Source organism: Schistocerca piceifrons, chromosome 5 (genome assembly GCF_021461385.2).
Source record: "Schistocerca piceifrons isolate TAMUIC-IGC-003096 chromosome 5, iqSchPice1.1, whole genome shotgun sequence".
In the NCBI taxonomy this organism is placed as follows: Eukaryota; Metazoa; Arthropoda; class Insecta; order Orthoptera; family Acrididae; genus Schistocerca; species Schistocerca piceifrons.
Window position 1 is genome coordinate 322,757,987 of NC_060142.1, and position 26,502 is coordinate 322,784,488.

The following is a 26,502-nucleotide window of genomic DNA, read 5'->3' on the forward strand; positions in this document are numbered from 1 at the left end:
TAAATATATTCAAGATTTCTTTAAGTTAGTTTTGTTGTGTGCAGCATCTAAAATAATCTTTTCCAAACTACCATGCTTGCATGCTGTGATACGTTTTTTATGATAACCAACCAGTTTTGTGAAAAGTAGACTTGTAAATCTGTCAAGAAAATATGATCACCTCAAATCTTTCATTTTTATACCTGTCTGATAAAAACATTATCACATCATTTTCTTTTTACAGTTTTATTGTGTGTTTTCTAGATTTCATTTAAATCTACAGTGAGCAATTTATCAGTTGTGACTTTGTCCTGGCAGAATATTTTTAATGCATTTAAGTGGTTTGTGCATTTACAAGAGTGTCCACTCACTTGTTACAGCATCTCCCTTCTTCTTCTTCCCCTTCTTCTTCTTCTTCTTCCTTTATGTTCATGGAGCTTCATACTGATGATTAGAATGTATGCATTTAAAAAGCCAGAATTTGAAGTTTCAGTAACATACATTTCTATGTAGTAACTTTATCTGATCCTTCGGATTGCTTTTTCCTGGTACTCCCTCAAACTAAAGACTGTGCCCAGTAATTGGAAAAAAGTACAGGTCACACCGGTATGCAAAAAGTGTAGCGGAAGTGATCCACAAAATTACCACACACTTTCATTGGCATCCATCTGTTGAATAATCCTAATCCTAGAACATGTTTACAGGTAAACATAGTGAGGCATCTCAAATAGAATGACCTACTCCATGCCAACTAGCACAGTGTCTGATAATGTCGCTCATGGAAAATCTAACTTGGGCTTTTCTCACGTGACATTTGTAAAAACAAGGATCAAGTCAATCTGCTGGATGTGGTATATAGTGACTTCTGAAAAAAAATTTAACTCAATACCAGAGTGAAGCTTATTAACAAAAGTATGATTATATGGAGTATCAAACAAAATTTGACTCCCATTGAGGATTTCTATATGGTGCAAAGATTGGCAACTTGTTTTAATCATTCAGAAATGCAAAATTGTGTACTTCACAAAATGCAGAAAAGTATCATACGAGAGCAACATCAGTGAGCTACAGTTGGACTCGGTCAGCTCCTACAAATATCTGACTGTAACAATTTTCAGGAATATGAAATGGGACAGTCACTGAGGCTCAGCTGTAGATAATACAGGTGGCATTACTTAGTTCATTGGCAGGATACTGAGAAATTGCAGTTGGTCTGTAAAGTGAACGGCATAGAAATCACTTGTGCATCCCATTATACAGGGTGATTCAAAAAGAATACCACAACTTTAGGAATTTAAAACTCTGCAACGACAAAAGGCAGAGCTAAGCACTATCTGTCGGCGAATTAAGGGAGCTATAAAATTTCATTTAGTTGTACATTTGTTCGCCATTTCAGCCAATAAAGTTTTTGGTCCCTTTTTCTTCGAAGGTGCTACTGTAACTGGACTACAGTATCTGGAGATGTTAGAGAATTGGCTGTTCCCTCAGCTCGAACAAGAAGCACAACAATTCATATTTCAGCAGGATGGAGCGCCACCACATTGGCACTTATCTGTCCGTAACTACCTGAACGTCAACTACCCGAGGCGATGGATCGGCCGCCAGGCAGCCCATGACAGAGCACATCATCACTGGCCTCCAAGAAGCCCTGATCTTACCCCCTGCGATTTTTTCTTATGGGGGTATGTTAAGGATATGGTGTTTCGGCCACCTCTCCCAGCCACCATTGATGATTTGAAACTAGAAATAACAGCAGCTATCCAAACTGTTACGCCTGATATGCTACAGAGAGTGTGGAACGAGTTGGAGTATCGGGTTGATATTTCTCGTGTGTCTGGAGGGGGCCATATTGAACATCTCTGAACTTGTTTTTGAGTGAAAAAGAAAAAAACCTTTTTAAATACTCTTTGTAATGATGTATAACAGAAGGTTATATTATGTTTCTTTCATTAAATACACATTTTTAAAGTTGTGGTATTCTTTTTGAATCACCCTGTAGAAAATTACCCAAATGTAAGGCACGCACAACAAATAATAACAGAAGATACTGAGCGTGCACAAAGAAATATGGTGTGAATGGTCACAGGATTGTATGACTCAAGAGAGAGTGTCCCAGAAATGTGGAAAAATCTGAATTGACAGACCCTTGAAGATAGACACCAATTATCTTGGGAAACCGAACTTATGAAGTTTCAAGAATTAGTTTTAAGTGAAGGATCTAGAGATATTTTCAGCTTCCTACAAATCATCTCTCTGGGGTTTGTGATGGTAAGATTAAACTATTTACAGCACTCGTAGTCATCTTTCCTGCATTTCATACGTTATTGAAATGAGAAGAACCCCTAATTTGGGGTATTATTGTGAGTAACCTCTGCCATTCACTTCGTAGTGGTTTGCAGACTATTATGTAAAATTGTGGCATTGATGTTTATCATTACCACTTGCGATGCTCTCTTATGGGAGGATCAGGACACAAATCCCTGGCTAGTCATCCTGTTTTGTGTGATCTCGCGTCCGTCGGCCGTCGTAATTTAATGTATATATTATTATTGTTATTATTATTTTTTGATTGTTGCCGACTTACGTGGTGGGCCTTCATAAAAATGATATTTAAGTTGAACAATGTAATAAACTTTTCATATAAATTTCCTCGGCTAGTCAGTTGACGTTAAAGCAAAAGATCTTTAGTTATTAATTACGATTGCGGCCCACACACGCGCGAGAGTATTTTTCTTACCTCCGTTAACCATTGTATTGTAGTCAGAGTCCTGGCTCTGGGTCTCGGCTATGCTACTGAAAATAAGAATCTTAAACCTAAGTATTTCTGCAACTTCGTGCGGCTGTGGAGAAAAATTAATATTATGCTAATAGCGGGCGAGTTTTCCGCTTCCGCTAATTTTTCATAAGTTAAATTCGCCACGTAATGGCGTCGTTGGCTGCATCGGCCGCTGCGATTGTTGAGCTGTAATTTACTTGAATGCAGATTAATTCAAGGAAGGCGGACATGAAATCGGGATCACCTCTTACAAATTAAAAGTACACAATAATATTAAATCGGTATATTATATGCTTAACTCATACAAATATGCTTACATTTGTCAGCACACGCAAGATTCCCTCTAGACACATTCAAGACAAGCGAAGAAGTGAAGACGACTAAAAAATTAACAAAAGAGTGTAACTTGTCGTCTCTTTAGATCATTCTGTCATAAATTATCTCTTTGCAATCTAAACCTACACAGAGAAATTATTATTTTACGGCTACACAAAAAAAAAAATCTCTTACAAATTATGAATGTCTTCTTTATAAATATTGTCTTTTCGTAGTATGGCACTGGGGACGCTATATTGCCCCCCGAAATGTTTATGTCATAAAAAATGTTCGTGTTTTTTGACATAAATATTTCCACTTTCATGTCCACAGTGTCCACACGCAGAGTTTTCTTTCATAGTCTATATATGTCACATCGTATGTTGTAATTACTGAGGTGTGTTGTCCACAAAGTGTAATACAGATGAGGTTCAAGGTATACAACCACGAGTTAGTCCGGAATATTTGAAGTCCCAGGGGTGTCAACTGTTCGCTCCCCATTTGGCGCGGCCGTAGGGAAACCTGGGGAAAACCTCGGCGGAGCGACAGACTAACTGCTTTGGTCACTTTCACTTAATTGTTTCTGGAATGTCATTGGAGTACAGAATGTGCATACAAATATTTTTGTTGCACTATGCAAAAAATGAGGTCATTAAAACAATTGATTGCGGTGTCGTTGATGATCTACGCCGCGACGTTTGGCTCGCGACGGCGTCGGTTGGTGTGTTCGGTGCTCGGCGTTCGCGGCGGCTGCGGAGAGGTCAACGCCCGCTCGACGCCAGCGTGTGTCTCGCCGTCGCGGAACGTCAGAATCAGCTGATCGGCTGCACCGTTGGCGATGCGCTTCTGTCTCGCCCGGGTGTGGCGGAGTGGGATGATATTCGCCCCCCGCTCTTGTTGGCAGGAGTCAGCTCTGCTACGCATCTCCGACGTAGTACATGAAACACACACACAACCAACGTAATATTTGTTTCCCGCTGCAGATGGTTACGCTAGTGGGAAAGGAGCATTTATTAGTGCGGCAGTTGTTGTTAAGTTTTCGCCAGTTTCCGAGTGTCAAGCTAGCACTGTCTTGCAGAAAACATGACATGGACCTTCTCCCATGAATGCAGTTTTGATGCAATACTGTTTCCATTACACGTCAGTTTTTGTCTTGATAAAATTATTTATGTTTTCGCCGCACTCGCAGGCACTGGTGAGTGTCCTAATACGAGCTTAGCACAAACATTCGCCGTTTCTGCGGTCGCTGTTTTGCAACAGTCCACGCATCGCATTCCAATCTCGCATTATTGTGCTCACTGAAACTACAGTCTGTCCCAAAAATATTGACTGTGGGTTCACTTCACGTTAACAGTTCACATTTATAAGCAAATTCACAGTTTTTCGTGCGTAATATTGGCGTTTGGCGTCCTCACCGCTGTTGAACGTTCAATACTAGCACCTCACTGTCCATATCACAGTTTCACCTTCACAGTTTTTCACACTGCTTAAAGTAACTGTTTCGATTAGTTCACAAACACGAATGTATTTCGTTCAGTCTGAACTGGATTTTGGCTAGTGCTGGATTTTACCAGTCTCTCGCACTAATTATCTCTTTTTATTTTCCACTTAGAGTCGTACTTGCCTTCAGATTTTTTGACTATACAATTGTATTTCCGTCTCATCTGAGGTAAGTCCCCATGTCATGTCTGCCCACTCATTGCGTACTTGCTCCCCAGAGCCAGGCTCGACTTTACAAAACTTTGCCTCTCGCATTATTGTAGACATTTTATAATCTAGGCCTAGCGTGCAAGTTCCTAGATTAATGTTAGATTTGTGACTTTTGTTTGCACTACAAATTCGTGCAAATCTCTGCCTTAGCAGATGGCAATATATTTTAACAGTGCATAGCGGTAGTCGCGTTTACTGATTTGCTTTGTACCTTGTCCATAACACATGAGGTACCTTGGGTGATGTACACCCTGCACTCATGTTGTTTAGTAAATTATGATTGAGCATATTTCAAAATCGGTATAGACATAAATACATGAAACGACTTATACACTATAATTTTGAATTTCATAAGTTGCATTACTACTACAGTTCAAAAATATTCATGACACACTAATGAAAAATTCTTTCATCGTTACATGCTGTTGACTTTTTTTTTTAAACATTTTTTTTAAAGCATTTTTAAACATGACATTTGTAAAATATTCTTAAACCTACGTTCATTTTTTTTTCAAAATGCAATTGCTTAAAAATACTATTATTCCTTAACGTCTACAAAATTAAATCGCACTAATCTTGTGTGCGTCATTGTCTTTAAATGTTACACTAAAATCTTAACATTTACACACAGAAAAAAATACACTCTAAACTTAACCTACTACACATATGTAAACGTTGCTCTACTGAGCGAACTTCTTTAAGTCTTTGTATGGATAGAGTCCTTTAATCTCTCCCGATTCTACGTCACCCAACAAATAGCTACATCCATGTGGTATGTCTATGATTTTGTAGGGCCCGGCATACACCAGTTGCCATTTTTTATTCTTTTTCGCTAACAGAGATGACTTGGGATGAGTCCTTATTAGAACTAAGTCACCTGGTTGATACACTGTTACCTTCTTTATTTTCTTGTCATGCTTTTCCTTTCGGCGCTCCGCGCACCTCGTTAAGTTATTTAGTCTCAGCTATAATTTGTTCGTGAGGTACAACTTGTCGTGGTACAGTTGGTAATGGTGACAGCCAGCTGTCGGTTTCATTCTTTCCAAACATGACTTCTAGTGGAGTATAACCGGTGGCTGAATGTGGCAATCTATTATGGAGTTCCTCAAAAGTCGAAACGTATTCTGCCCACTTGGTGTGGCGATTCGGAATGTAAGTTCTCATGAACCTGTTCAACTCTTTAAAGGTACGCTCTACAAGACTGCTCTCCGGGTGAAATCGAGCTACAAAAATGTGTTTAACACCTTGCTCTTGTAGAAACGTTTTCCATTTGAGACCAGTAAAATAGGTGGCATTATCGGATAATATAATCTGTGGTTTGCCAACATTAACAAAATAATCTGTTCGTAATTTTTGAATGAGGGGTGTGGCCGTTGAAGCTTTTACAGGATACAATTTTAGAAATTTGGAAAAGGCATCATATACAGCAAATACATATTTCACACCACCTCTGCCAGTGGGTAGTGGCCCTAGAATGTCAACAGAAACTAGTCGTAATGGTTTGTTAGGAACAACAGGATGCAATTCACTTACAGTGGGCAGATTTGTAGGTTTCGTCCTTTGACAAACTACACATGTCCTTACAACATTCTGAATTATTCTTTTCATATTCTTAAAATGACATTGTCTTGCGAGAAGTGCTCTACATTTTTCAATACCCACGTGTCCCCACGAAAGGTGCACGTGCCGGATTAAATCACTGATACATACTTCTGGTACACAGACACACCACAAGTCCTTGTTAACCTCCTTCCGGTAATATAATACCCCATTTTGCACAGAATAATGGCTACCTATCTGATTTCCACCCGAAGATAGGAGTTCTTGTTTGACTTTTCCCCAAGCTGCATCTTCGTCCTGTAAACTAGGCAGTTGCTTGCACGTCTGCAGGAACTTTTTTCGACAAGTAGGGTCTTTCATAACTAAAATTTTGTACTCTGTTGCCTGTTCTAGTATTGTTGTTAACTCAGGCAGACCTTGCGGCAACCGTGACAAAGCATCAGGCACTACGTTGTCACAACCTTTTATATACATTATTTGAAATTGATATTCCTGCAGAGCAAGCACCCACCTAGTCAACCTGTCGTGCATTAACTTGCATGTCAGCAAAAAACTTAAGGCCTGATGATCACAGAAAATTTTTACATTTTTTCCGTACACATAGTATCTGAACTTCTTCATGGCCCATACTACTGCTAGTGTTTCGAGTTCGGTGACTGTATATGATCGTTCACAACTTGACAACACTCGGCTTGCGAAACCGATTATTCTTACGTTCTTGTTTCCACCATCCTCATCGATTTGAAATAAACACGCGCCTAGTCCGACAGTGGAGGCGTCTGTAGCAAGGCAAAATTCCTTTGACATGTCAGGATGTGACAGTAGATTAGCATTTAGAAGGGCTTGTCGTATTTGCTCAAATGACTGCTGGCACAGTTCATTCCATATCCAGGGTGTATTCTTTCTCAACAAGTTTAACAGGGTATTATCATTTAAAAGCTGGTCAGGTATGAATCGTCTGAAAAATGACACTAGACCCAGAAATGCCTTTAACTGTTTCTTGGTTCTAGGAGGAGGGAAGTTCTCAATTGCTGCCATTTTCTTCGGATCGGGCACAATACCTGTAGGTGATATTACATGACCAAGAAATTTTATTCTCTCCCTGGCAAATTTGGATTTTGCGAGGTTTGCTGTTACGCCTACCTCAGAAAATCTTTTTAGTACGCATCTCAGCGTGTCCATGTGGCTTTCCCTATCGGGAGTAGCTATTAATAAGTCATCGACATACAACGTTACTCGGTCCAACAAATCTGGTCCTAATACTTTATCGAGCGCTGCAATGAAGACACCTGCACTAACATTTAATCCAAATGGTAAAACTTTAAATTGGTAACTTCTGCCGGCAAACACAAAGGCAGTGTACTTTCTTGATGATTCAGTTAGTGGGATTTGCCAATACGACGAACGCATATCGACAGAGGTCAGATATTTAACTCCATAAAACTTCTGTATCTGTTCATCCAGGTTTTCTGGTCGCGTTCTGACAGGTACAATTATTTTGTTAATGTCGCGCGCATCAAGCACGAGACGTATACTGCCGTCCGCTTTCGCTACGGCCACGAGCGGACTGCTGTACGGGGACAGAGATGGTTCAATTATCCCCCAATCAAGCATTTTTCTTATTTCCTTCGTAACTGCCTCCCTCTTTGACCACGGGATGGTGTAGTTTGCGTGACAGAAAGTATCATGAGGTACCACTTCGATGTTATAGGTGTAGCCCTCGATAACACCGGGTTTTTCCGAAAACACACTCTCATAATCTGTAAGTAGCTGAGTCAATTCGTTTTGTTGTGCTTCAGTCAAATGTTCTGACTCCCTAACTTTCATGGCTATCAGTTTCCTTTTTTCCTCTCTGTCTTCAGTAATAAACTCCTTATAACATGCTTGTCTTGTACTTAAGTCAGAATATAAATTCATTACCTGTATTCCTTCGAATCTCGTTTGAAAGCTCCGGCAATATTTACCGTGCACTTCCCGTGTCCTCAACAATGGCAAAACTACACGTGTACCCTCATTCATAAGGCTTACTTCCCCGCACAAGAGGTCGATTTTTGCGTCCCTCTGGCGTAAAAATTCCATCCCCAGGATGCAAGCAACACCTAATCCCTTAACTACTAGGAACGAGCTTTTCATTGCTTCATTTCCTACCGTAAACTCGACTTGCACCTGGTGCTTTATGATATGAGATTGTGCACCTATTGCACCTGTTACACGACAATTCTTCACTGGCAATACTGGTATTCTATTATTTTGACTCAAGTACTTGTAAAAATTTGCACTCATGACATTGGTTGACGCACCGGTATCGACTATTATGTGTATTGGTGCTCCATACATATCTGCTTGCAATATAGCCTGCACAACACTTTTGTCGGTTCGGTTACATGTCTGCGGTATGTCTACAAGTTCCTTTTCTATTTTTGTTCCTTCATTGTATCTCAGCATACAAAGTTTATGGCTGTCATCCGTGAATGTGCCCTCACTACACCATCCTGCAGCCAACAACGGAGAGCGTATTGTGGCTGTCTTTAGTTTAACGGATGAGCATTAGTGGGTTGACAGTTGTCTGTCACTACCACTAACCTCACATTGTGGTTCTGGTTGTTGTTGTTGCTACTGTTGCGTTGGCCGCCCTGCCTCCCCGATGGTGTATTTTGATATTGTGTATGGCTCTGGTTTTGCGGTGGTCGGTTGTAACTTCCTGACATGTTCTGTGATGGACCTGGGTTGGCGTTCCATTGTGGCGCTGTGTTTTGTTGCCACTGTGGTGTCGGTTCGTTACGACCACGCCACTGGTTTCGGTTGTTCCGCCATTGCGGATTGCCGTTACCATTATATCCATTACTCATGCGTCCATCATGATGTCTCTTTCGATTTTCACGATTATAACCGTTGCCGTTATAACCATTGCCATTGTTTGTGCCTTGATTCTGTTGCCGGTGCTCTTGCCTATTCCCGTTACCATTTGGTACTAAGTTACTACCGTTACTGTGGCTGCTATTGTAATCGGCTTTGTGTTGATTATAGCCTGCATGGTTCCACTTGTTTTCGGTTTTCATATCTTCGATCAATAGGTCAACAGAATCCACTATTTCCATGAATTGTTCTATATCGTATTCCGGCACATTGATGAAATATCTTTTAATTTCACTGGGCAACTTCATTTTTATTAATCTGATTATATCACGATCGGACATTGGCTCGTCCCAGTACCTGGTTTTGTTTATATACTTTTCGAAATATTTGCGTAACGTTCCCATCTTAGGATTGTACATTTCTGGACTGTACAACTCCTTTCGTAGTCTTTCTTGGACGCTATCGGACCAGAATTTTTGCAAGAATGCACCTTCAAACTGTTGCATCGTTAGACATTTTTCGGACACGTCGGTGGCCCACAGTGCCGCGTCACCTTGAATAAAGGAGACCACGAACTGTATTCTTTGTCTTTCCGTCCATGTCCTGGGAAACACATTCCTAAAGCTCTTAATAAATACAACAGGGTGGACATTTCGTTTTTCGCTATTGAAGGGTTGGAATGTCCTGTGTTTTATTACATTGTCCTCTTTTTTGCATGTCTGATTGCTACATTCTGGGACATTCATCACTTCGTGATGTGCGCTGCACGGTATCGCATGTTGTTCGTGCTCATAATTCGCATTAGGTTGCGGTTGCGCACTCGCACCCTGGCTACCGTCAGCGTTATTATAGTAATCAGTACGCGGAGTCTGATTCATGATCTGTCCGCCACTGTTTACATTGCTTTCCAACGCAGACAGTCTCCGCGCGACCTCCTGTTGCCAATTTGGCAACTCCGCAGTCACACGGGACTTGATCTGTGTTAATTCGGCATGTAGTGCAGCAGCGCTAGCGTCAATATTTACACTCGCGGCCGCAGTCGCTTGTTCTACAGCTGTTCTTACGTCGCTTTCAATCTTTGCAGATATCTCGCGATCCTTTACTTCTAGCCATTCATTTAATTCTTTTTCTACTTTTTGAGCTTGCACTTCCAAATATGCGTCAATACTTTTCCGTGCATCTATCTCCACATTATCTACGCGGTTGGTTAAAGTCTGGACATTATCTTCAAGCCTAGCCTGCGATATCTGTAATTTTTGCATTTCGCCGGCTAAGCTTTGCACAAGATCGGGTATTTCTTTGCACGCGTCCCGCATCTCGGCTAGTTCGCTTTGGATCCTATCTAGTTTTGCTTCATTGCGCTGCTCTTGCTCACGTAGCATCTGAGCCAGTTTTTCGTCTCTTTCCCTATCTCTTTCTTCTAACCTGCGCAGAAATTCTGCAAATGGGTCTGCAATCGGTGAGCATACTGGTGCCCCGCTTAATCTAGCACTCGATTGGCCCCCCTGCCCAGGCAGTGGAGTTGTTACTCTATTCCCATTCTGCTGTGGAGCGTCATTCACCGTCCACAGATCCTCGCCCCCCGCTCCGGAAATTATGTTATCCGAGGCGGTGGCTTGGGATTCGTTTACGTATTGCAAATGATCCTCACTTTCCATATTAACAGAATTTTGTTCTTCTGGTACGGATGCTTTAGGTTGTCCTATCTTACCCATACTAAATTCACTTTAAGCCACTGACAAATCTTTAACACTGATACACACACGATTAATTATCCCCTCCAAAAATAAACATATAAATACACAAAACGAATAATTATCCCCTCCAAAAATAAACACATAAATACACAAAACACCGAAGGTATCTCATGTGCACATGGGTTCGATATTCCGCACAGAGCTACACAGGATGCTTGCACAATAGGCCTTACCTTACTTATTTTTCTTTCTCGCAATCCTTTTTCTTTTCTACACTTTTTCCTCTCCAGATCTCCTCAGGGTGTGGTTTTGTTGTTGTACATGTAAAAGAATTCATACAAGCATTAATATTTTACAACAATTAGACACATACATAATTACATTCATTACGATAGAGTCAGATTTCGTAACTTTCGTATTTTCTTTAATCGGGCCCCACGTTGGGCGCCAATCTCGCGTCCGTCGGCCGTCGTAATTTAATGTATATATTATTATTGTTATTATTATTTTTTGATTGTTGCCGACTTACGTGGTGGGCCTTCATAAAAATGATATTTAAGTTGAACAATGTAATAAACTTTTCATATAAATTTCCTCGGCTAGTCAGTTGACGTTAAAGCAAAAGATCTTTAGTTATTAATTACGATTGCGGCCCACACACGCGCGAGAGTATTTTTCTTACCTCCGTTAACCATTGTATTGTAGTCAGAGTCCTGGCTCTGGGTCTCGGCTATGCTACTGAAAATAAGAATCTTAAACCTAAGTATTTCTGCAACTTCGTGCGGCTGTGGAGAAAAATTAATATTATGCTAATAGCGGGCGAGTTTTCCGCTTCCGCTAATTTTTCATAAGTTAAATTCGCCACGTAATGGCGTCGTTGGCTGCATCGGCCGCTGCGATTGTTGAGCTGTAATTTACTTGAATGCAGATTAATTCAAGGAAGGCGGACATGAAATCGGGATCACCTCTTACAAATTAAAAGTACACAATAATATTAAATCGGTATATTATATGCTTAACTCATACAAATATGCTTACATTTGTCAGCACACGCAAGATTCCCTCTAGACACATTCAAGACAAGCGAAGAAGTGAAGACGACTAAAAAATTAACAAAAGAGTGTAACTTGTCGTCTCTTTAGATCATTCTGTCATAAATTATCTCTTTGCAATCTAAACCTACACAGAGAAATTATTATTTTACGGCTACACAAAAAAAAAATCTCTTACAAATTATGAATGTCTTCTTTATAAATATTGTCTTTTCGTAGTATGGCACTGGGGACGCTATAGTGATCTGTAGTTTCTCTAAATTCCCAGAATGGTTCCTTTAAAAAATCGCATGGTCAGTTTCCTTTCTCATTCTTGATGAGTTTGAGGCTCAAATTCTACCTCTAATGATTTTGTAGTGGACAGAATGTTAAATCCCAATGTTTCTCTTTCCCTGCTACTGTTAAGAGCTTGGTTATAATTTCTTTCTGTTTTTTTTAATTATTTACTACAGCAACATTTTTTTTAATTTGAAAGAGTCTTTTCTCCATTATATTTCCATTGCTTGTTTTACAGTAATATGAGGTATGTAGATTCAGTGACCATTGCAGCAATCTTGTTCTTATTTTTCATCACAATCCTCTTCAGTGATTGTCCATCACGATGTCACACAAACACACACACACACACACTTTTGTCCATATTGTGGCTTAGCAGATGGTGTTTTTCCATTCCACTTGTATGTGGTATGAATCTTAGATACAATGCTTTGTGAAACACCAAACACTTCGGCTCCCTTGGTTACAGAAGAATGTGCAATACAAGAACCAACTGTGTTTGAATTTCCTTTTCTCCATTATAATGCACTCATAACTACACAGAACACTGTTCTGACTATGACTGCCTCTTGTAACATGTTGAGGACATAGCACAGGTGCTGTTTGTGGTAAAATATAAGGCATGACCTGCAGGTTTGGGTAGCATCTACATCTACATCTACATCCATACTCCGCAAGCCACCTGATGGTGTGTGGCGGAGGGTACCTTGAGTACCTCTTTCGGTTCTCCCTTCTATTCCAGTCTCGTATTGTTCGTGGAAAGAAGGATTGTCGGTATGCCTCTGTGTGGGCTCTAATCTCTCTGATTTTATCCTCATGGTCTCTTCGCAAGATATACGTAGGAGGGAGCAATATACTGCTTGATTCCTCGGTGAAGGTATGTTCTCGAAACTTCAACAAAAGCCCGTAACAAGCTACTGAGCATCTCTCCTGCAGAGTCTTCCACTGCATTCTGCATTTATGTCCCAGCATGCATTTCTCACACTGTTTCAATTTTTCATCCACCCTCTGTATATTTGGAGATTCATATTCCATACAAATTATGTAAGGTTGTGATGGTTAAGGTACTGTACTGCCTTTTGGGATTAAGTCACTGTACTACAATTTGGGAATAGTAGGATTCACATCCCTGTTTATCCATTCAGATTTGTGTCTCTCTCCTGAATCACTAAGGCGAATGCTGGGCTAGTTCCTTTGAGGATACTGTCTTTTCCTCCCTAATTCTTGTGACATTCAATTTTGTGCTCATTTCTAATGACCATATTCTCCCCAGAATGTTAAATCCTGTTTTTACTGTGCAGACATTATCAGCTTAGCTTATTTCAGTTTGAAACCGTTGTTTGTATCTGTATAGCCTTAGTGATGTCTCTAACATTATGAGATGAAACTTTTGCCACAGAAACTTGCCTTGGACCCCGGCATAGTGGCCATAAAACAAGAATCCTTATTTATTATATGTACATCTCAGATTAACATGCTCATCTCACATTATTCTCAATCAGCCTTCTTTATCAAGAAGAAGAAAACTGTTATGTGTAATATACATTTCTATTTATCATATAGGCCAATCATAATTTTGACTGTAAATGTCTACTGCTATTTTCCAAAGCCACTTTAAATGATTTCATGTGTATTATATTTTACATTTAACCAACCCCAATTGTCTTTTATAATTAATGTAACTGTTTTCCTGATTGCTTAGGTAGCCCCAACGATTGACAGTCAGTGCAAAGATGCCAACGGTAATAGTTGTTGATGTGTCATTGTCGATGACAAGACCTGTTGCTTTGCCTGAGAGTGGTGAAGTATATACCAGACATAACCTCGCAATTCATGGAATAAACACATTATTGGACTACCTAGCTGTCCATAGTAAACTTGAATTTGTAGCATTGGTAAGAATTATGAACAGAAGTATTGATAATTCATTTTTGCATGGCATTTAAGTATATATTGTTATGCATTTACTTTTGTAAGTTGCTTATTAAAATCAGGGCATAAGGCAGTTTTGAAACCGTGCTGTATGATATACATAATATAAGTTGTTTTAAAGTTCCCAGTTGTTAATTCTTTATTTCTGCCTTTGTTCTGAAGCATATTTGAAGAGTGTGTCTGTAGAGGAATAATTGTTCTGTTGGTTTTCATGTTATCCAGTGGAAGATAATTGGACTAAATCTTAATGCTTAAGGATTATAAGTTCCATATCATATAAGGTTGTTGGAAGTGATGTTAGGTTTCATGTTCAAACAGTTCACATCATTCCAACTAATAAACTGCTCATCATGATCCATTGCATCAAATGGACATCAAAGTGTGTTAAGCAGCTAATAGCTGTTGACACTACACAAACATTGAGATCACTATAAATTCCTTAGTAAGCTTTAAGCTTTAATTTATTGATTTTTTTCTTTCAACATTGTCTGCCAAAATGTAGAGATGACTCCATGCTTCTGTTCTGTCTTTGTACTTTTCTTATGATAGAAGCGGGCAAAGGATGCTGTATCTTAAGAAGAGAAGTAGAAAGGACTTAAGAGAGATGAAGTGGAAAGAATGGATTACCAGCAGAGTTGTTTAAGAACCTTGGGGGTAGTGGTATGAATGAGTTAATTTAGCCTTGTAATAACATATATGAAAAAGGTGGATGGCCTGATAAATTTCTCTTCACAGTGATGATACTGATTGAGAAGAAAACCAATGCCAATAAAAGTGAGGATTTTTAGAACCATAAGTTTGATTTCTCAAGGAGAAATAGTTCTACTAAGAGTGATGATTGACTGATCTGGCCCTGTAACAATAACCAAAACGGCCTTGCTGTGCTGGTACTGCGAACGGCTGAAAGCAAGGGGAAACTACAGCCGTAATTTTTCCCGAGGGCATGCAGCTTTACTGTATGGTTCAATGATGATGGCGTCCTCTTAGATAAAATATTCTGGAGATAAAATAGTCCCCCATTTGGATCTCTGGGCGGGGACTACTCAGGAGGACGTCGTTATCAGGAGAAAGAAAACTGGTGTTCTGCGGATCGGAGCGTGGAATGTCAGATCCCTTAATCGAGCAGGTAGGTTAGAAAATTTAAAAAGGGAAATGGATAGGTTAAAGTTAGATATAGTGGGAATTAGTGAAGTTCGGTGGCAGGAGGAACAAGACTTTTGGTCAGGTGAATACAGGGTTATAAATACAAAATCAAATAGGGGTAATGCAGGAGTAGGTTTAATAATGAATAAAAAATAATAGGAGTGCGGGTAAGCTACTACAAACAGCATAGTGAGCGCATTATTGTGGCCAAGATAGACATGACGCCCACGCCTACTACAGTAGTACTAGTTTATATGCCAGCTAGCTCTGCAGATGATGAGAAGAAATTGATGAAATGTATGATGAGATAAAAGAAATTATTCAGGTAGTGAAGGGGGATGAAAATTTAATAGTTATGGGTGACTGGAATTTGAGAGTAGGAAAAGGGAGAGAAGGAAACATAGTAGTTCAATATGGATTGGGAGTAAGAAATGAAAGAGGAAGCCGCCTGGTAGAATTTTGCACAGAGCATAACTTAATCATAGCTAACACTTTTTTCAAGAATCATAAAAGAAGGTTGTATACATGGAAGAATCCCGGAGATACTAAAAGGTATCAGATAGATTATATAATGGTAAGACAAAGATTTAGGAACCAAGTTTTAAATTGTAAAACATTTCCAGGGGCAGATGTGGACTCTGACCACAGTCTATTGGTTATGAACTGTAGATTAAAACTGAAGAAACTGCAAAAAGGTGGGAATTTAAGGAGATGGGACCTGAATAAACTGACTAAACCAGAGGATGCACAGAGTTTCAGGGAGAGCATAAGGAAACAATTGACAGCAATGGGGGAAAGAAATACAGTAGAAGAAGAATGGGTAGCTCTGAGGGATGAAGTAGTGAAGGCAGCAGAGGAGCAAGTAGGCTACTAGAAACCCTTGGGTAACAAAAGATATATTGAATTTAATTGATGAAAGGAGAATATATAAAAATGCAGTAAATGAAGCAGGCAAAAAGGAATACAAACGTCTCGAAAATGATATCGACAGGAAGTGCAAAATGGCTAAGCAGGGATGGCTACAGGACAAATGTAAGGATGTGGAGGCTTATCTCACTAGGGGTAAGATAGATACTGCCTACAGGAAAATTAAACAGACCTTTGGAGAAAGGAGAACCATTTGTATGAATATCAAGAGCTCAGATGGAAACCCAGTTCTAAGCAAAGAAGGGAAAGCAGAAAGGTGGAAGGAGTATATAGAGGATCTATACAAGGGCGATGTACTTGAGGACAATAGTGTGGAAATGGAAGAGAATGTAGATGAAGATGAAATGGGAGGTACGATACTGCGTGAAGAGTTTGACAGAGCACTGAAAGATCTGAGTCGAAACAAGGCCCTGGGAGTAGACAGCATTCCATTAGAACTACTGACGGCCTTGGGAGAGCCAGTCCTGACAAAACTCTACCATCTGGTGAGCAAGATGTATGAGACAGGCGAAATACCCTCGGGCTTCAAGAAGAATATAATAATTCCAATCTCAATGAAAGCAGGTGTTGACAGATGTGAAAATTACCGAACTATCAGTTTAATAAGTCACTGCTGCAAAATACGAACATGAATTCTTTACAGAAGAATGGAAAAGCTGGTAGAAGCCAACCTCGGGGAAGATCAGTTTGGATTCCGTAGAAATATTGGAACACGTGAGGCAATACTGACCCTACAACTTGTCTTAGAAGAAAGATTAAGGAAAGGCAAACCTACGTTTCTAGCATTTGTAGACTTAGAGAAAGCTTTTGACAATGTTGACTGGAATACTCTCTTTCAAATTCTAAAGGTGGCTTCGGTAAAATACAGGGAACGAAAAGCTATTTACAATTTGTACAGAAACCAGATGGCAGTTATAAGAATCAAGGGGCATGAAAGGGAAGCAGTGGTTGGGAAGGGAGTGAGACAGGGTTGTAGCCTGTCCCCGATGTTATTCAATCTGTATATTGAGCAAGCAGTAAAGGAAACAAAAGAAAAATTCGGAGTAGGTATTAAAGTCAATGGAGAAGAAATAAAAGCGTTGAGGTTCGCCGATGACATTGTAATTCTGTCAGAGACAGCAAAGGACTTGGAAGAGCAGTTGAGCGGAATGAACAGTGTCTTGAAAAGAGGATATAAGATGAACATCAACAAAAGCAAAACGAGGATAATGGAATGTAGTCGAATTAAGTCAGGTGATGCTGAGGGAATTAGATTAGGAAATGAGACACTTAAAGTAGTAAAGGAGTTTTGCCATTTGGGGAGCAAAATAACTGATGATGGTCAAAGTAGAGAGGATATAAAATGTAGACTGGCAATGGCAAGGGAAGCGTTTCTGAAGGAGAAATTTGTTAACATCGAGTTTAGATTTAAGTGTCAGGAAGTCGTTTCTGAATGTATTCGTATGGAGTGTAGCCATGTATGGAAGTGAAACATGGACGATAAATAGTTTGGACAATAAGAGAATAGAAACTTTCGAAATGTGGTGCTACAGAAGAATGCTGAAGATAAGATGGGTAGATCATATAACTAATGAGGAGGTATTGAATAGAATTGGGGAGACAAGGAGTTTGTGGCACATCTTGACGAGAAGAAGGGACCGGTTGGTAGGACATGTTCTGAGGCATCAATGGATCACAAATTTAGCATTGGAGGGCAGTGTGGATGGTAAAAATCATAGAGGGAGTCCAAGAGATGAATACACTAAGCAGATTGAGAAGGATGTAGGTTGCAGTAGGTACTGGGAGATGAAGAAACTTGCACAGGATAGGGTAGCATGGAGAACTGCATCAAACCAGTCTCAGGACTGAAGACCACAACAACACAAGAGTGATGAGTATAAGACTTCATGATAGACTGGATAAAGGTATTGCAGAGGAACAGCATGAATTTATAAGAGGTAAAGGTACAAGAGATGCAGTTTGGCTGTTGAGAATTATAGGTGAGAGATACATTGAAGGAAGAAGAAAAGTTTTTACTGTTTTCATTGGCTTGAAGAAAGCCTTTGATAGAGTACATTTGACTAAATTAATAGACATTCTAAGAATGAAATCGATTGGAAGGATAGAAGGCTAATTAAGAATCTATACCTAAAACAAAAAATACAAGTACAGCTTGGGAATGAGACAGCAGAGGAAAGCACAATTGCGAGGGTAGTGAGACATTTAATAAGAGAAGGAGGCTTCTATGTGGGTGCATCGACAGGGACCTGTGAAAGAAATAGTGAAGTGCTTTATATGAAATGTGGCATTACACAGAGCTGAGACTTGGTCACTGGGGGGGGGGGGGGGGGGGGGGGGACAGGAAGAAAGGACAGAAGCATTTGAAATCTGGCTTAGGAGGAAGATGGAAGGGATAACATGGGTAGACAAAGTGAGAACTGTGGTGGTGTTTAGAAGAGAGGGTGGGGGGAAGGGAGAGAAATTTTAAAGGTAATCAGGAAGCGGTAACAGAATTGGCTTGGACAGTGAATGAGAGAAATTGTTTACTGTTGGATGCTGTAGAAGGAATGGTGAATAAAAGAAGAAGAAAAGGACATAGAAGATACCAGATGGTGGATAGTATAAGGATAGAAAACAGTTATGAGAAACTGAAGAGGTTAGTGAACGAAGACTACAGGATGATGATGATGATTATTATTATTATTATTATTATTATTATTATTATTATTATTATTATAGTGTGCCACAAAATAACTGGCACTAGACATGATTTGTTAAGGCCTTCATTAGTCCCAAGTACTCCACCTAGCTCTGAATCTGGATTTATTTGTCACCCATGGAAGACATCACATTCATTGGCCAGCAAAAGTTTTCTATAGATGTGGCCAGCGCTGTGAACCTTCATGTTTTCATGATGTGTAACTTGGTCCAATCCCTCAAATTTTATAGACCTGTCATGACCCTTGTGCCCAGAATGAAGTAGATGATCAGACATCAGCCAATGAGACAATGCCGATTTTAATGACTCCATTGGGCCTCCATAGATGTCTCATCACAGGACGAAAGATGCTTAGGCCTTTTAGCTACCATGCAGAAACCATTCAGCCTGTATAAGGGCAGCAAAGTGATTCCAACTCTCTCTCTCTCTCTCTCTCTCTCTCTCTCTCTCTCTCTCTCTCCCCCCCCCCCTCCCTCTCTCCCTCTCCCTCCCTCCCTCCCTCCCCCCCCCCCAAACACACACACACACACACACACACACACACACACACACACACACACACACACCATTTACAGTAGAATAGAATTGCAGTGGCCACTATACAGTTGCTCAGGTCCAACAACTTGATGGAGCATATTCTGCCTTTCTCATTGAACTTCAAATGTCAGAATTGTTATATCACCGCCCTTGCATAGGAGATAAACCTCCAATTGATCTGAGGATTTGAATCTTCTCAGTAGCAATATGGTTTTTATTTCAGTCCACCACAGACTACCTGATGTGCTTGGAAATAATAAGATCACTGAATTCCTTAACTTGAGGGATCAAACATCAGTTGGCATATCATATGAGGGGAAGTTACAAAGCACATTTCGTCCAACCTTTATTTTTTAATTGGTCCATCCACTTCACATCTGATCGAAGGTGTTGGAATGACTCTTAGTAATCACTGTGTCAAGGGAAGAGCTTGCGAATTGCCTCTACCTCTTTTTTCAGATTGTTAGCCCTTGCTGGGTCCTTTTCATCAAAATAAAAATTATTTGTCAGCTGCTCAAAAATTTTATTTTCACTTTACTAGCTTCAACAGATTCATATATCATGTTCAGAAGTTTGCTACAGGCAGATAGTTAGAAAGCCATCAAGTAATTCCTGCTCTCTTTGAGGAAAAGTGGATTCTTTTACCTATTCAGCTTCCATATTAGTTTTTGAGTTGCAAGAGCTCTGATGTAGGGAATATTTATGCCTCATCAACGTCATCATTATTGGTGGTCCCATGTAACAGTGAGTCTGAAGCTAGTAATATGGTCAGATGAAATAAATATAAATAAATAAGTTGTACTTGTTACCATTTGGTTGTTGTTGAGGAGGAGGGTGTCTTTAAGAGTCTGGTCTAGTAAATAATAATAATAATAATAATAATAATAATAATAATAGTTCCAGAATGAGAGTTTCACTCTGCAGTGGAGTGTGTACTGATATGAAACTTCCTGGCAGATTAAAACTGTGTGCCGGACTGAGATTCGAACTCGGGGCCTTTGCCTTTCACGGGCAAGTGCTCTATCTCGTCTCCTACCTTCCAAACTGCCAGAAGCTCTTCTGCGAACCTTGCAGAACTAGCACTCGTGGAATAAAGGATATTGTGGAGACATGGCTGAGCCACAGCCTGAGGGATGTTTCCAGAATGAGATTTTCACACTGCAGCGGAGTGTGTGCTGATATGAAACTTACTGGCAGATTAAAACCGTGTGCTGGAGCGAGACTCAAACTTGCGACCTTTGCCTTTTGCAGGCAAGTGTTCTACCATCTGAGCTACCCAAGCATGACTCTCGACCCATCCCCACAGTTTCATTTCTGCCAGTATGGCACAGTAGCTGCAGTAGAGCACCTTCCCGCGAAAGGCAAAGCTCCTGAGTTCGAGTCTTGGTCCGGCACACAGTTTTAATGTGCCAAGTAGTTTCAATTATAATAGATGTTTGTAAATGTGTTCAGGTATTTGTTTGGGTATTACACAAAGAATTTCTTCTAATGACGGCATGGCACTTTGCTAATCCTCATGTTTTTATGTTTTGGGCCATACAGGGTAAAGTTCTTCACTGTCTGCTGCAATTGTCAGACCTAGAATCATCTCTTTTTTTAATCTCAAAAGTGAAATGTAGCTTAAAATGTTCAGTGGATCTGCTGTAGCTATCATGTTAACAAAATTTAGATATCTGAGAAGTGCAGAAATCCCCCAAAAGTTACTCTACATTTGTTTGTGATTAGTTTTTGTACTTATTGGTAACTATCTTTAGTTTGTGCATTAATGTTACATAGTACATAACCATTGTAATTTGTTATTCTTTCTTTGTACAGATTGCATTTTCATCACTTTATGAAATTGTTTCACCTTTTACACGAGATTTTGACACAATAAAATCAAAGCTTCAGCAGCTAGAAGAATTTGATAAGACATGTGTTGAAACAGCTCTTCATGGAGTAAATAGACTTATATTGAGTGAATGGGGAAGTGCAACACCTTGCCAGGTGAGTAAAACAGTATGGCAGAATGTTGTAAATAATTATTATACTGAAAAACAAAACTTAAACAATAGAAAATCCAGGATGAAATGCAACAATACTATGAGAAGGAAAGTTGCTACTCACCATATAGTGGAGATGCTGAGTTGCAGATATGTACAACAAAAAGACTCTCACAGTTAAAGCTTTTGTCCATTAAGGCCTTTGTCAACAAGACACACACACACACACACACACACACACACACACACACACACACACACACACACACACACAAACTGCAGTCTCAGGCAACTGAAACCACACTGCGAGCAGCAGCACCAGTGCATGATGGGAGTGGTGACTGGGGTGACTGGGTGGTGGTAAGGAGGAGTAAAGGGCGGGGAGGGTGAGGGATACTATGGTGGGGGTGGTGGACAGTGAAAAGCTGCAGGTTAGACAGAGGGTAGGGGAGAGATGGGAAGGGGGGGAGGACTTAATGGAAAAAGAGAGAAAAAAATAATAAAAAGACTCGATGTGGTGGTGTAATGACGGCTGTGTAGTGCTGAAATGGAAACAGGGAAGGGGCTGGATGGGTGAGGACAGTGATTAACAAAGGTTGAGGGCAGAGGGTTACAGGGATGTAGGATGTATTGCAGGGAAAGTTCCCACCTGCACAGTTCAGAAAAGCTGGTGTCACTGGGAAGAATCCACATGCCACAGGCTGTGAAGCAGTCATTTAAATGGAGATATCATGATTGGCAGTGTGTTCAGCAATAGTGTAGTCCACTTGTTTCTTGACCACAGTTTGTCAGTGGCCATTCATGCGGACAGACAGCTTATTGGTTGTCATGCCTACATAGAATGCAGCACACTGTTTGCAACTTAGCTTGTAGACCACATGATTGATTCACAGGTAGCCCTGCCTTTGATGGGATAGGTGATGTTAGTGACGACTGGAGTAGGTGGTGGTGGGAGGATGTATGGGACAGATCTTGCATCTAGGTCTATTACAGGGGTAAGAGTTATGATGTAAGGGATTGGAAACAGGGATTGTGTAAGGATGGATGAGTATGTTGTGTAGGTTCAATGGACGGCAGAATACCATTGTGGGAGGGGTGGGAAGGATAGTGGGGAGGGAATTTCTCATTTCAGGACACGATGAGAGGTAATCGAAACCCTGGCAGAGAATGTAATTCAGTTGCATGGGAGATGTGGTTTTGTACAAGGTTGATATTTACTTTGGTTGATATTCATCTAGATATTACAGTGTCAGTGGCAAACCTCAAAGTTTTAATTTTGTCTACTGAACTATAATTCCATTTCCAAATTTCTTCTTTGTTTCCTTCACAAATTGTACAGTGTACAGATTGGCTAACATCATGAGTAGACTACAGCCTTTTCCCATGCCCTGCACAACTGCTACTTCCCTCTCATATCCTTTGAGTCTTATGGTGGTAGCGGCTGGTGTGGCCACAGCCATACAGTAGATCTCCTGTGCCTATACTGTGTGGAAACCATGTGAAGTGGGAGGCAGAGGGTACTTCAATTGATTCTGTGTACATTTTGCAGATAACCTTTTGGTCCCTGTATTTGATCCCTGCAACCCTTAGAACTTCCCTCTTATCTTCATCTACTTCCTGTTTCTGAAAGTACTGATCCAAATTGGAGTAGTTTGCAAAAATTGGTGATTAATTTACAATTTGTTTATGGAACAAAATGTAAAATTATAATGGAGGATCAGTGGCACCAATTGTTTTAAAATTGAGTGTGGAACGTGACAATGTTGTAGAAAGTCTCCCAAACTATTCAGAGTGTATGGAGATACTTGATTAACCCCTTAAGATATTGATTTTTTTTTTCTTCAAATTATGTTCCAAAAAATAGTATTTTTTATTATTATAAAACTTTTATATTGAATGACATCACATACAGACACATAAATGCAGCTCTTAAAGTTCACAATAAAGAGCTGCAAATTTTTGGAGAGCACCATTAATAAAATTCCAAGTATACTCGTGCACTGGACTTTGACTGAATTATACTGAAACTTGAAGTCATTCTTTAGTTTCTATGAATCTAGGAAGTAAAACCATTTATTTCACAATGGTTACCTGTGAACAGAAGTCTTTGAGGAGTTGGGTGGTGTACGATGGCTGTATTTATCTCGGAGTACTGGTGAACACTTGTCAGTCAGATGACGAACTGTTGCCACTTTCAGTCTCTATTGGAGGAACGTCGTGTTCTTCTTCTTCATTCAGGGAGGACATGAAAGGGCTTCCCAATGAAACTTCTGCAGTATGGGTGAAACAGCCTTGGCAACGTGTGGAGCCACCACACATCCTCCACAGAGTCCCAATCACACTCCATATGATTTCCACATTTTTATAGCCGTGAAGATTAAAAAGATACTCCTCCCCCATGTGCCTCTTTTGAGCAGTGCATTTGGTCCTGACTTCACTTTTATAGATGACAATGCACAACTTCACTGAACAGCGCAGGTGGAGGAGCTCTCTGTATGAGAGGATATTCAGCGAATGGACTGGCCTGCCCGTTTCCCTGATTTAAATCATATTGAGCATGTGTGGGACGTGTTGGGGTGACGTATTGCAACATGCCCACATGTCAATGACCATCCAACAGTTGTTAGCCACACTGGTGGAGAAATGGGATGCCCTGCCACAAGAACTCCTTACCAACCTTGTGGCCATTATGAGAGCACATGGCAGTGTATGCATTGCTGTCCATGGTGATCACACGCTATTAAGAACCATGTCCTGCCTTTTTTAATGTCTGGGGGTCATCATAAATAGTAGTGACTTCCGAGTAATTATTGTCTTTGAATAAAAGTTCATTTCCGTTTGTCTCATTGAGTAGTTCTTGTAGTTATCTTCTTTAGTATATGGCAACATTTCTTTTTGTATATGGTCCGAGTTCCATCGAGCAAAACGTGAGCTAGTTTTGTCCTTAAGTTTTGCTCATAAACTGTTTGTGTGTCATTTGTTTTCAAGGTAGTTTTAGTTGTATCTAATGTAATTTGAGCTACACAAAAACTGATTTCAGACAATATTAGAACTTCTTTCTTCTTTTTGAAAAGCACACAGTCAATAAAAATGGGCATATGTTTAAAAGACAAAATTAATCTCATTGTCACCAGTGAGGACACATTATTGTATGGTCTAGTGTTGAAAATGTGTAATTTTTCACTTGATGCACCTACATTTCTAAAGACATTTGGATGTATTTAACCAGACTGTCCATCTTCATCCATGTGAATTCACAAATAATATAGGCCTGGCTCAACTTGTGTGTCAGAAAGAGTCAGCTGGGTCTGAACCCTGTGGGCTGAGGTATTAGGTTCGCAGGTCGATGGCTCGATACTGTGTCATGGCAGGTGGTGCTCATCCAGGCAGACAACATCATGGTCAATAAGTAGAGGCAGTTTGTTGTTTGTGAAGAAGTATAAACAAGGTCTAACCACTACCATTTCTGCATGATGCAATTTTTATGCTCTGCGTTACTGCCCCCCCCCCCCCCCAACCACTTCCTCCTCTACCTTCTTCTACCTGTTTTCACTCAAGCTCCACTTCAGGTGCAAAGAGAAACAAAGCACAGTAAATTTGCAAATTTCCCCCAATTTACCAGAATGTTACGGAACAATATTGTGAAATCGACATGGTATTCGTTTGGTAACAGCTTTGCATCAGTATGCACACAAATTCTTTGTTCACTTAGTATCATGCACTACACGTGCAGATTCATTGATGTGCTGCCTGTGCTGGTAAATCATAATTCCTTTAGCAAGTAATACCACAAGTCCAGTGAAGGAGAAAGCACGCATTGTTATGACTGTGTGTAGAATCTTTCTTCAGCCCTGGTGTAAATTCAGTAACAAACATTCCATACTAATATGAATGTATTGTAAAGCTATGAACCATTCATGTTTTGTTCTAGCAACCAGTAACTAATTTTTTTTTTGGTTTACTCTTCAGTGTTTGTAGATTACTCAAGAATACCCGCTGTCCTATAATAATTTTAGAAGTGTTGCTTTCGTGTTCTTCAAGTTTCTTGACTTCCTAAGGCTTCAGCATAAACTTTAATCTTTTTGCAAATATGAAAAATGTCTGATGTTGGTGGGCATAACCAGTTCTAACAGGGAAGCAATTTGCTAGCCATTCACAATCTAATACACAAGGAGTCTTGAGCTCTTGTGACCTTTGAATTATATGTGGCTACCGCATATGTTAGAAGTGTATGTTAACTGTTATGCTAACTATTTCCGTAGTGATTCCGCATTTCCTTTACTATCATGTATGCTAATTCTGTACGTCCCTTGGGAGGTGGGTGCAGAGAACTAGCCCACTATTTCGTAAATTGGGGATCTTAATGAGCTGACGCAATTAGATAATTCGTTCTGAAAAAAGATTGGTGCCCAGGTCCACAGTGAGGGTGTTACAGCAGTTTGTGCTATAGTTTTGGCATGTTGAAATCTAATTGGCGCTGTGATTTGTGCCATGCTTCCGTTTCCATAAACAGAATTTCTTTGTCATTGACAAACTCCACTTTTGGTGTGAACTGTTGACATTCTACTGCACGTTTTGACTTGGCCCATCTCTGTTGCCTTGTGCATATCCAGGCCACTGTGTCACATCATAATCAAACCTGCTGACAGGCAGTGTGACTGGATGCGTCTTTGCACCAGCTGCCATTTGAATGTTGCATGGATGGTAATTACTCAGTGTACTAATCCAGTTAGATAACACTGGAACTACCATAGGTCAGATTTAGATTGTCTATCTGTGGTGTATAATATTCTTCACCTCTGTTAAGTTGCCATGAGGCATAAGCTAGCAAATGCACTTTGTCCATCTACTTCCTGGCTTAAGGCACAATTCCCTCACCTTTTGTTGTCCGGTGAAATGTATCTCCTTTCCTCTACAAGTCCACAACTGGCTTGACAATTTTACAGCTTCTAATAGATGGAGATCTGGTCAAATTCCATCCCAGTTGATGATGTGCGAGTATCAACTACTAGTGTGGAACAACAGGTTTTGAGACTCAGTGTGAGGCATTTTAGGATGTTGC

General features: G+C 40.1%; 1 protein-coding gene across 3 annotated transcripts in view; it reads left to right on the forward strand.

Moving 5' to 3' along the window:
- LOC124797806 (integrator complex subunit 14) overlaps window positions 1-26,502 on the forward strand; it is a 78,158-nt gene that overhangs the window by 36,575 nt on the left and 15,081 nt on the right. For all 3 annotated transcript variants that reach the window (XM_047260821.1, XM_047260820.1, XM_047260822.1), the window contains 2 exons: window positions 13,924-14,116; window positions 21,274-21,444. In XM_047260821.1, coding sequence (XP_047116777.1) covers window positions 13,955-14,116; window positions 21,274-21,444 — 333 coding nt within the window. In that variant the 5' untranslated portion in view covers window positions 13,924-13,954. The remainder of the gene's footprint in view (window positions 1-13,923; window positions 14,117-21,273; window positions 21,445-26,502) is intronic.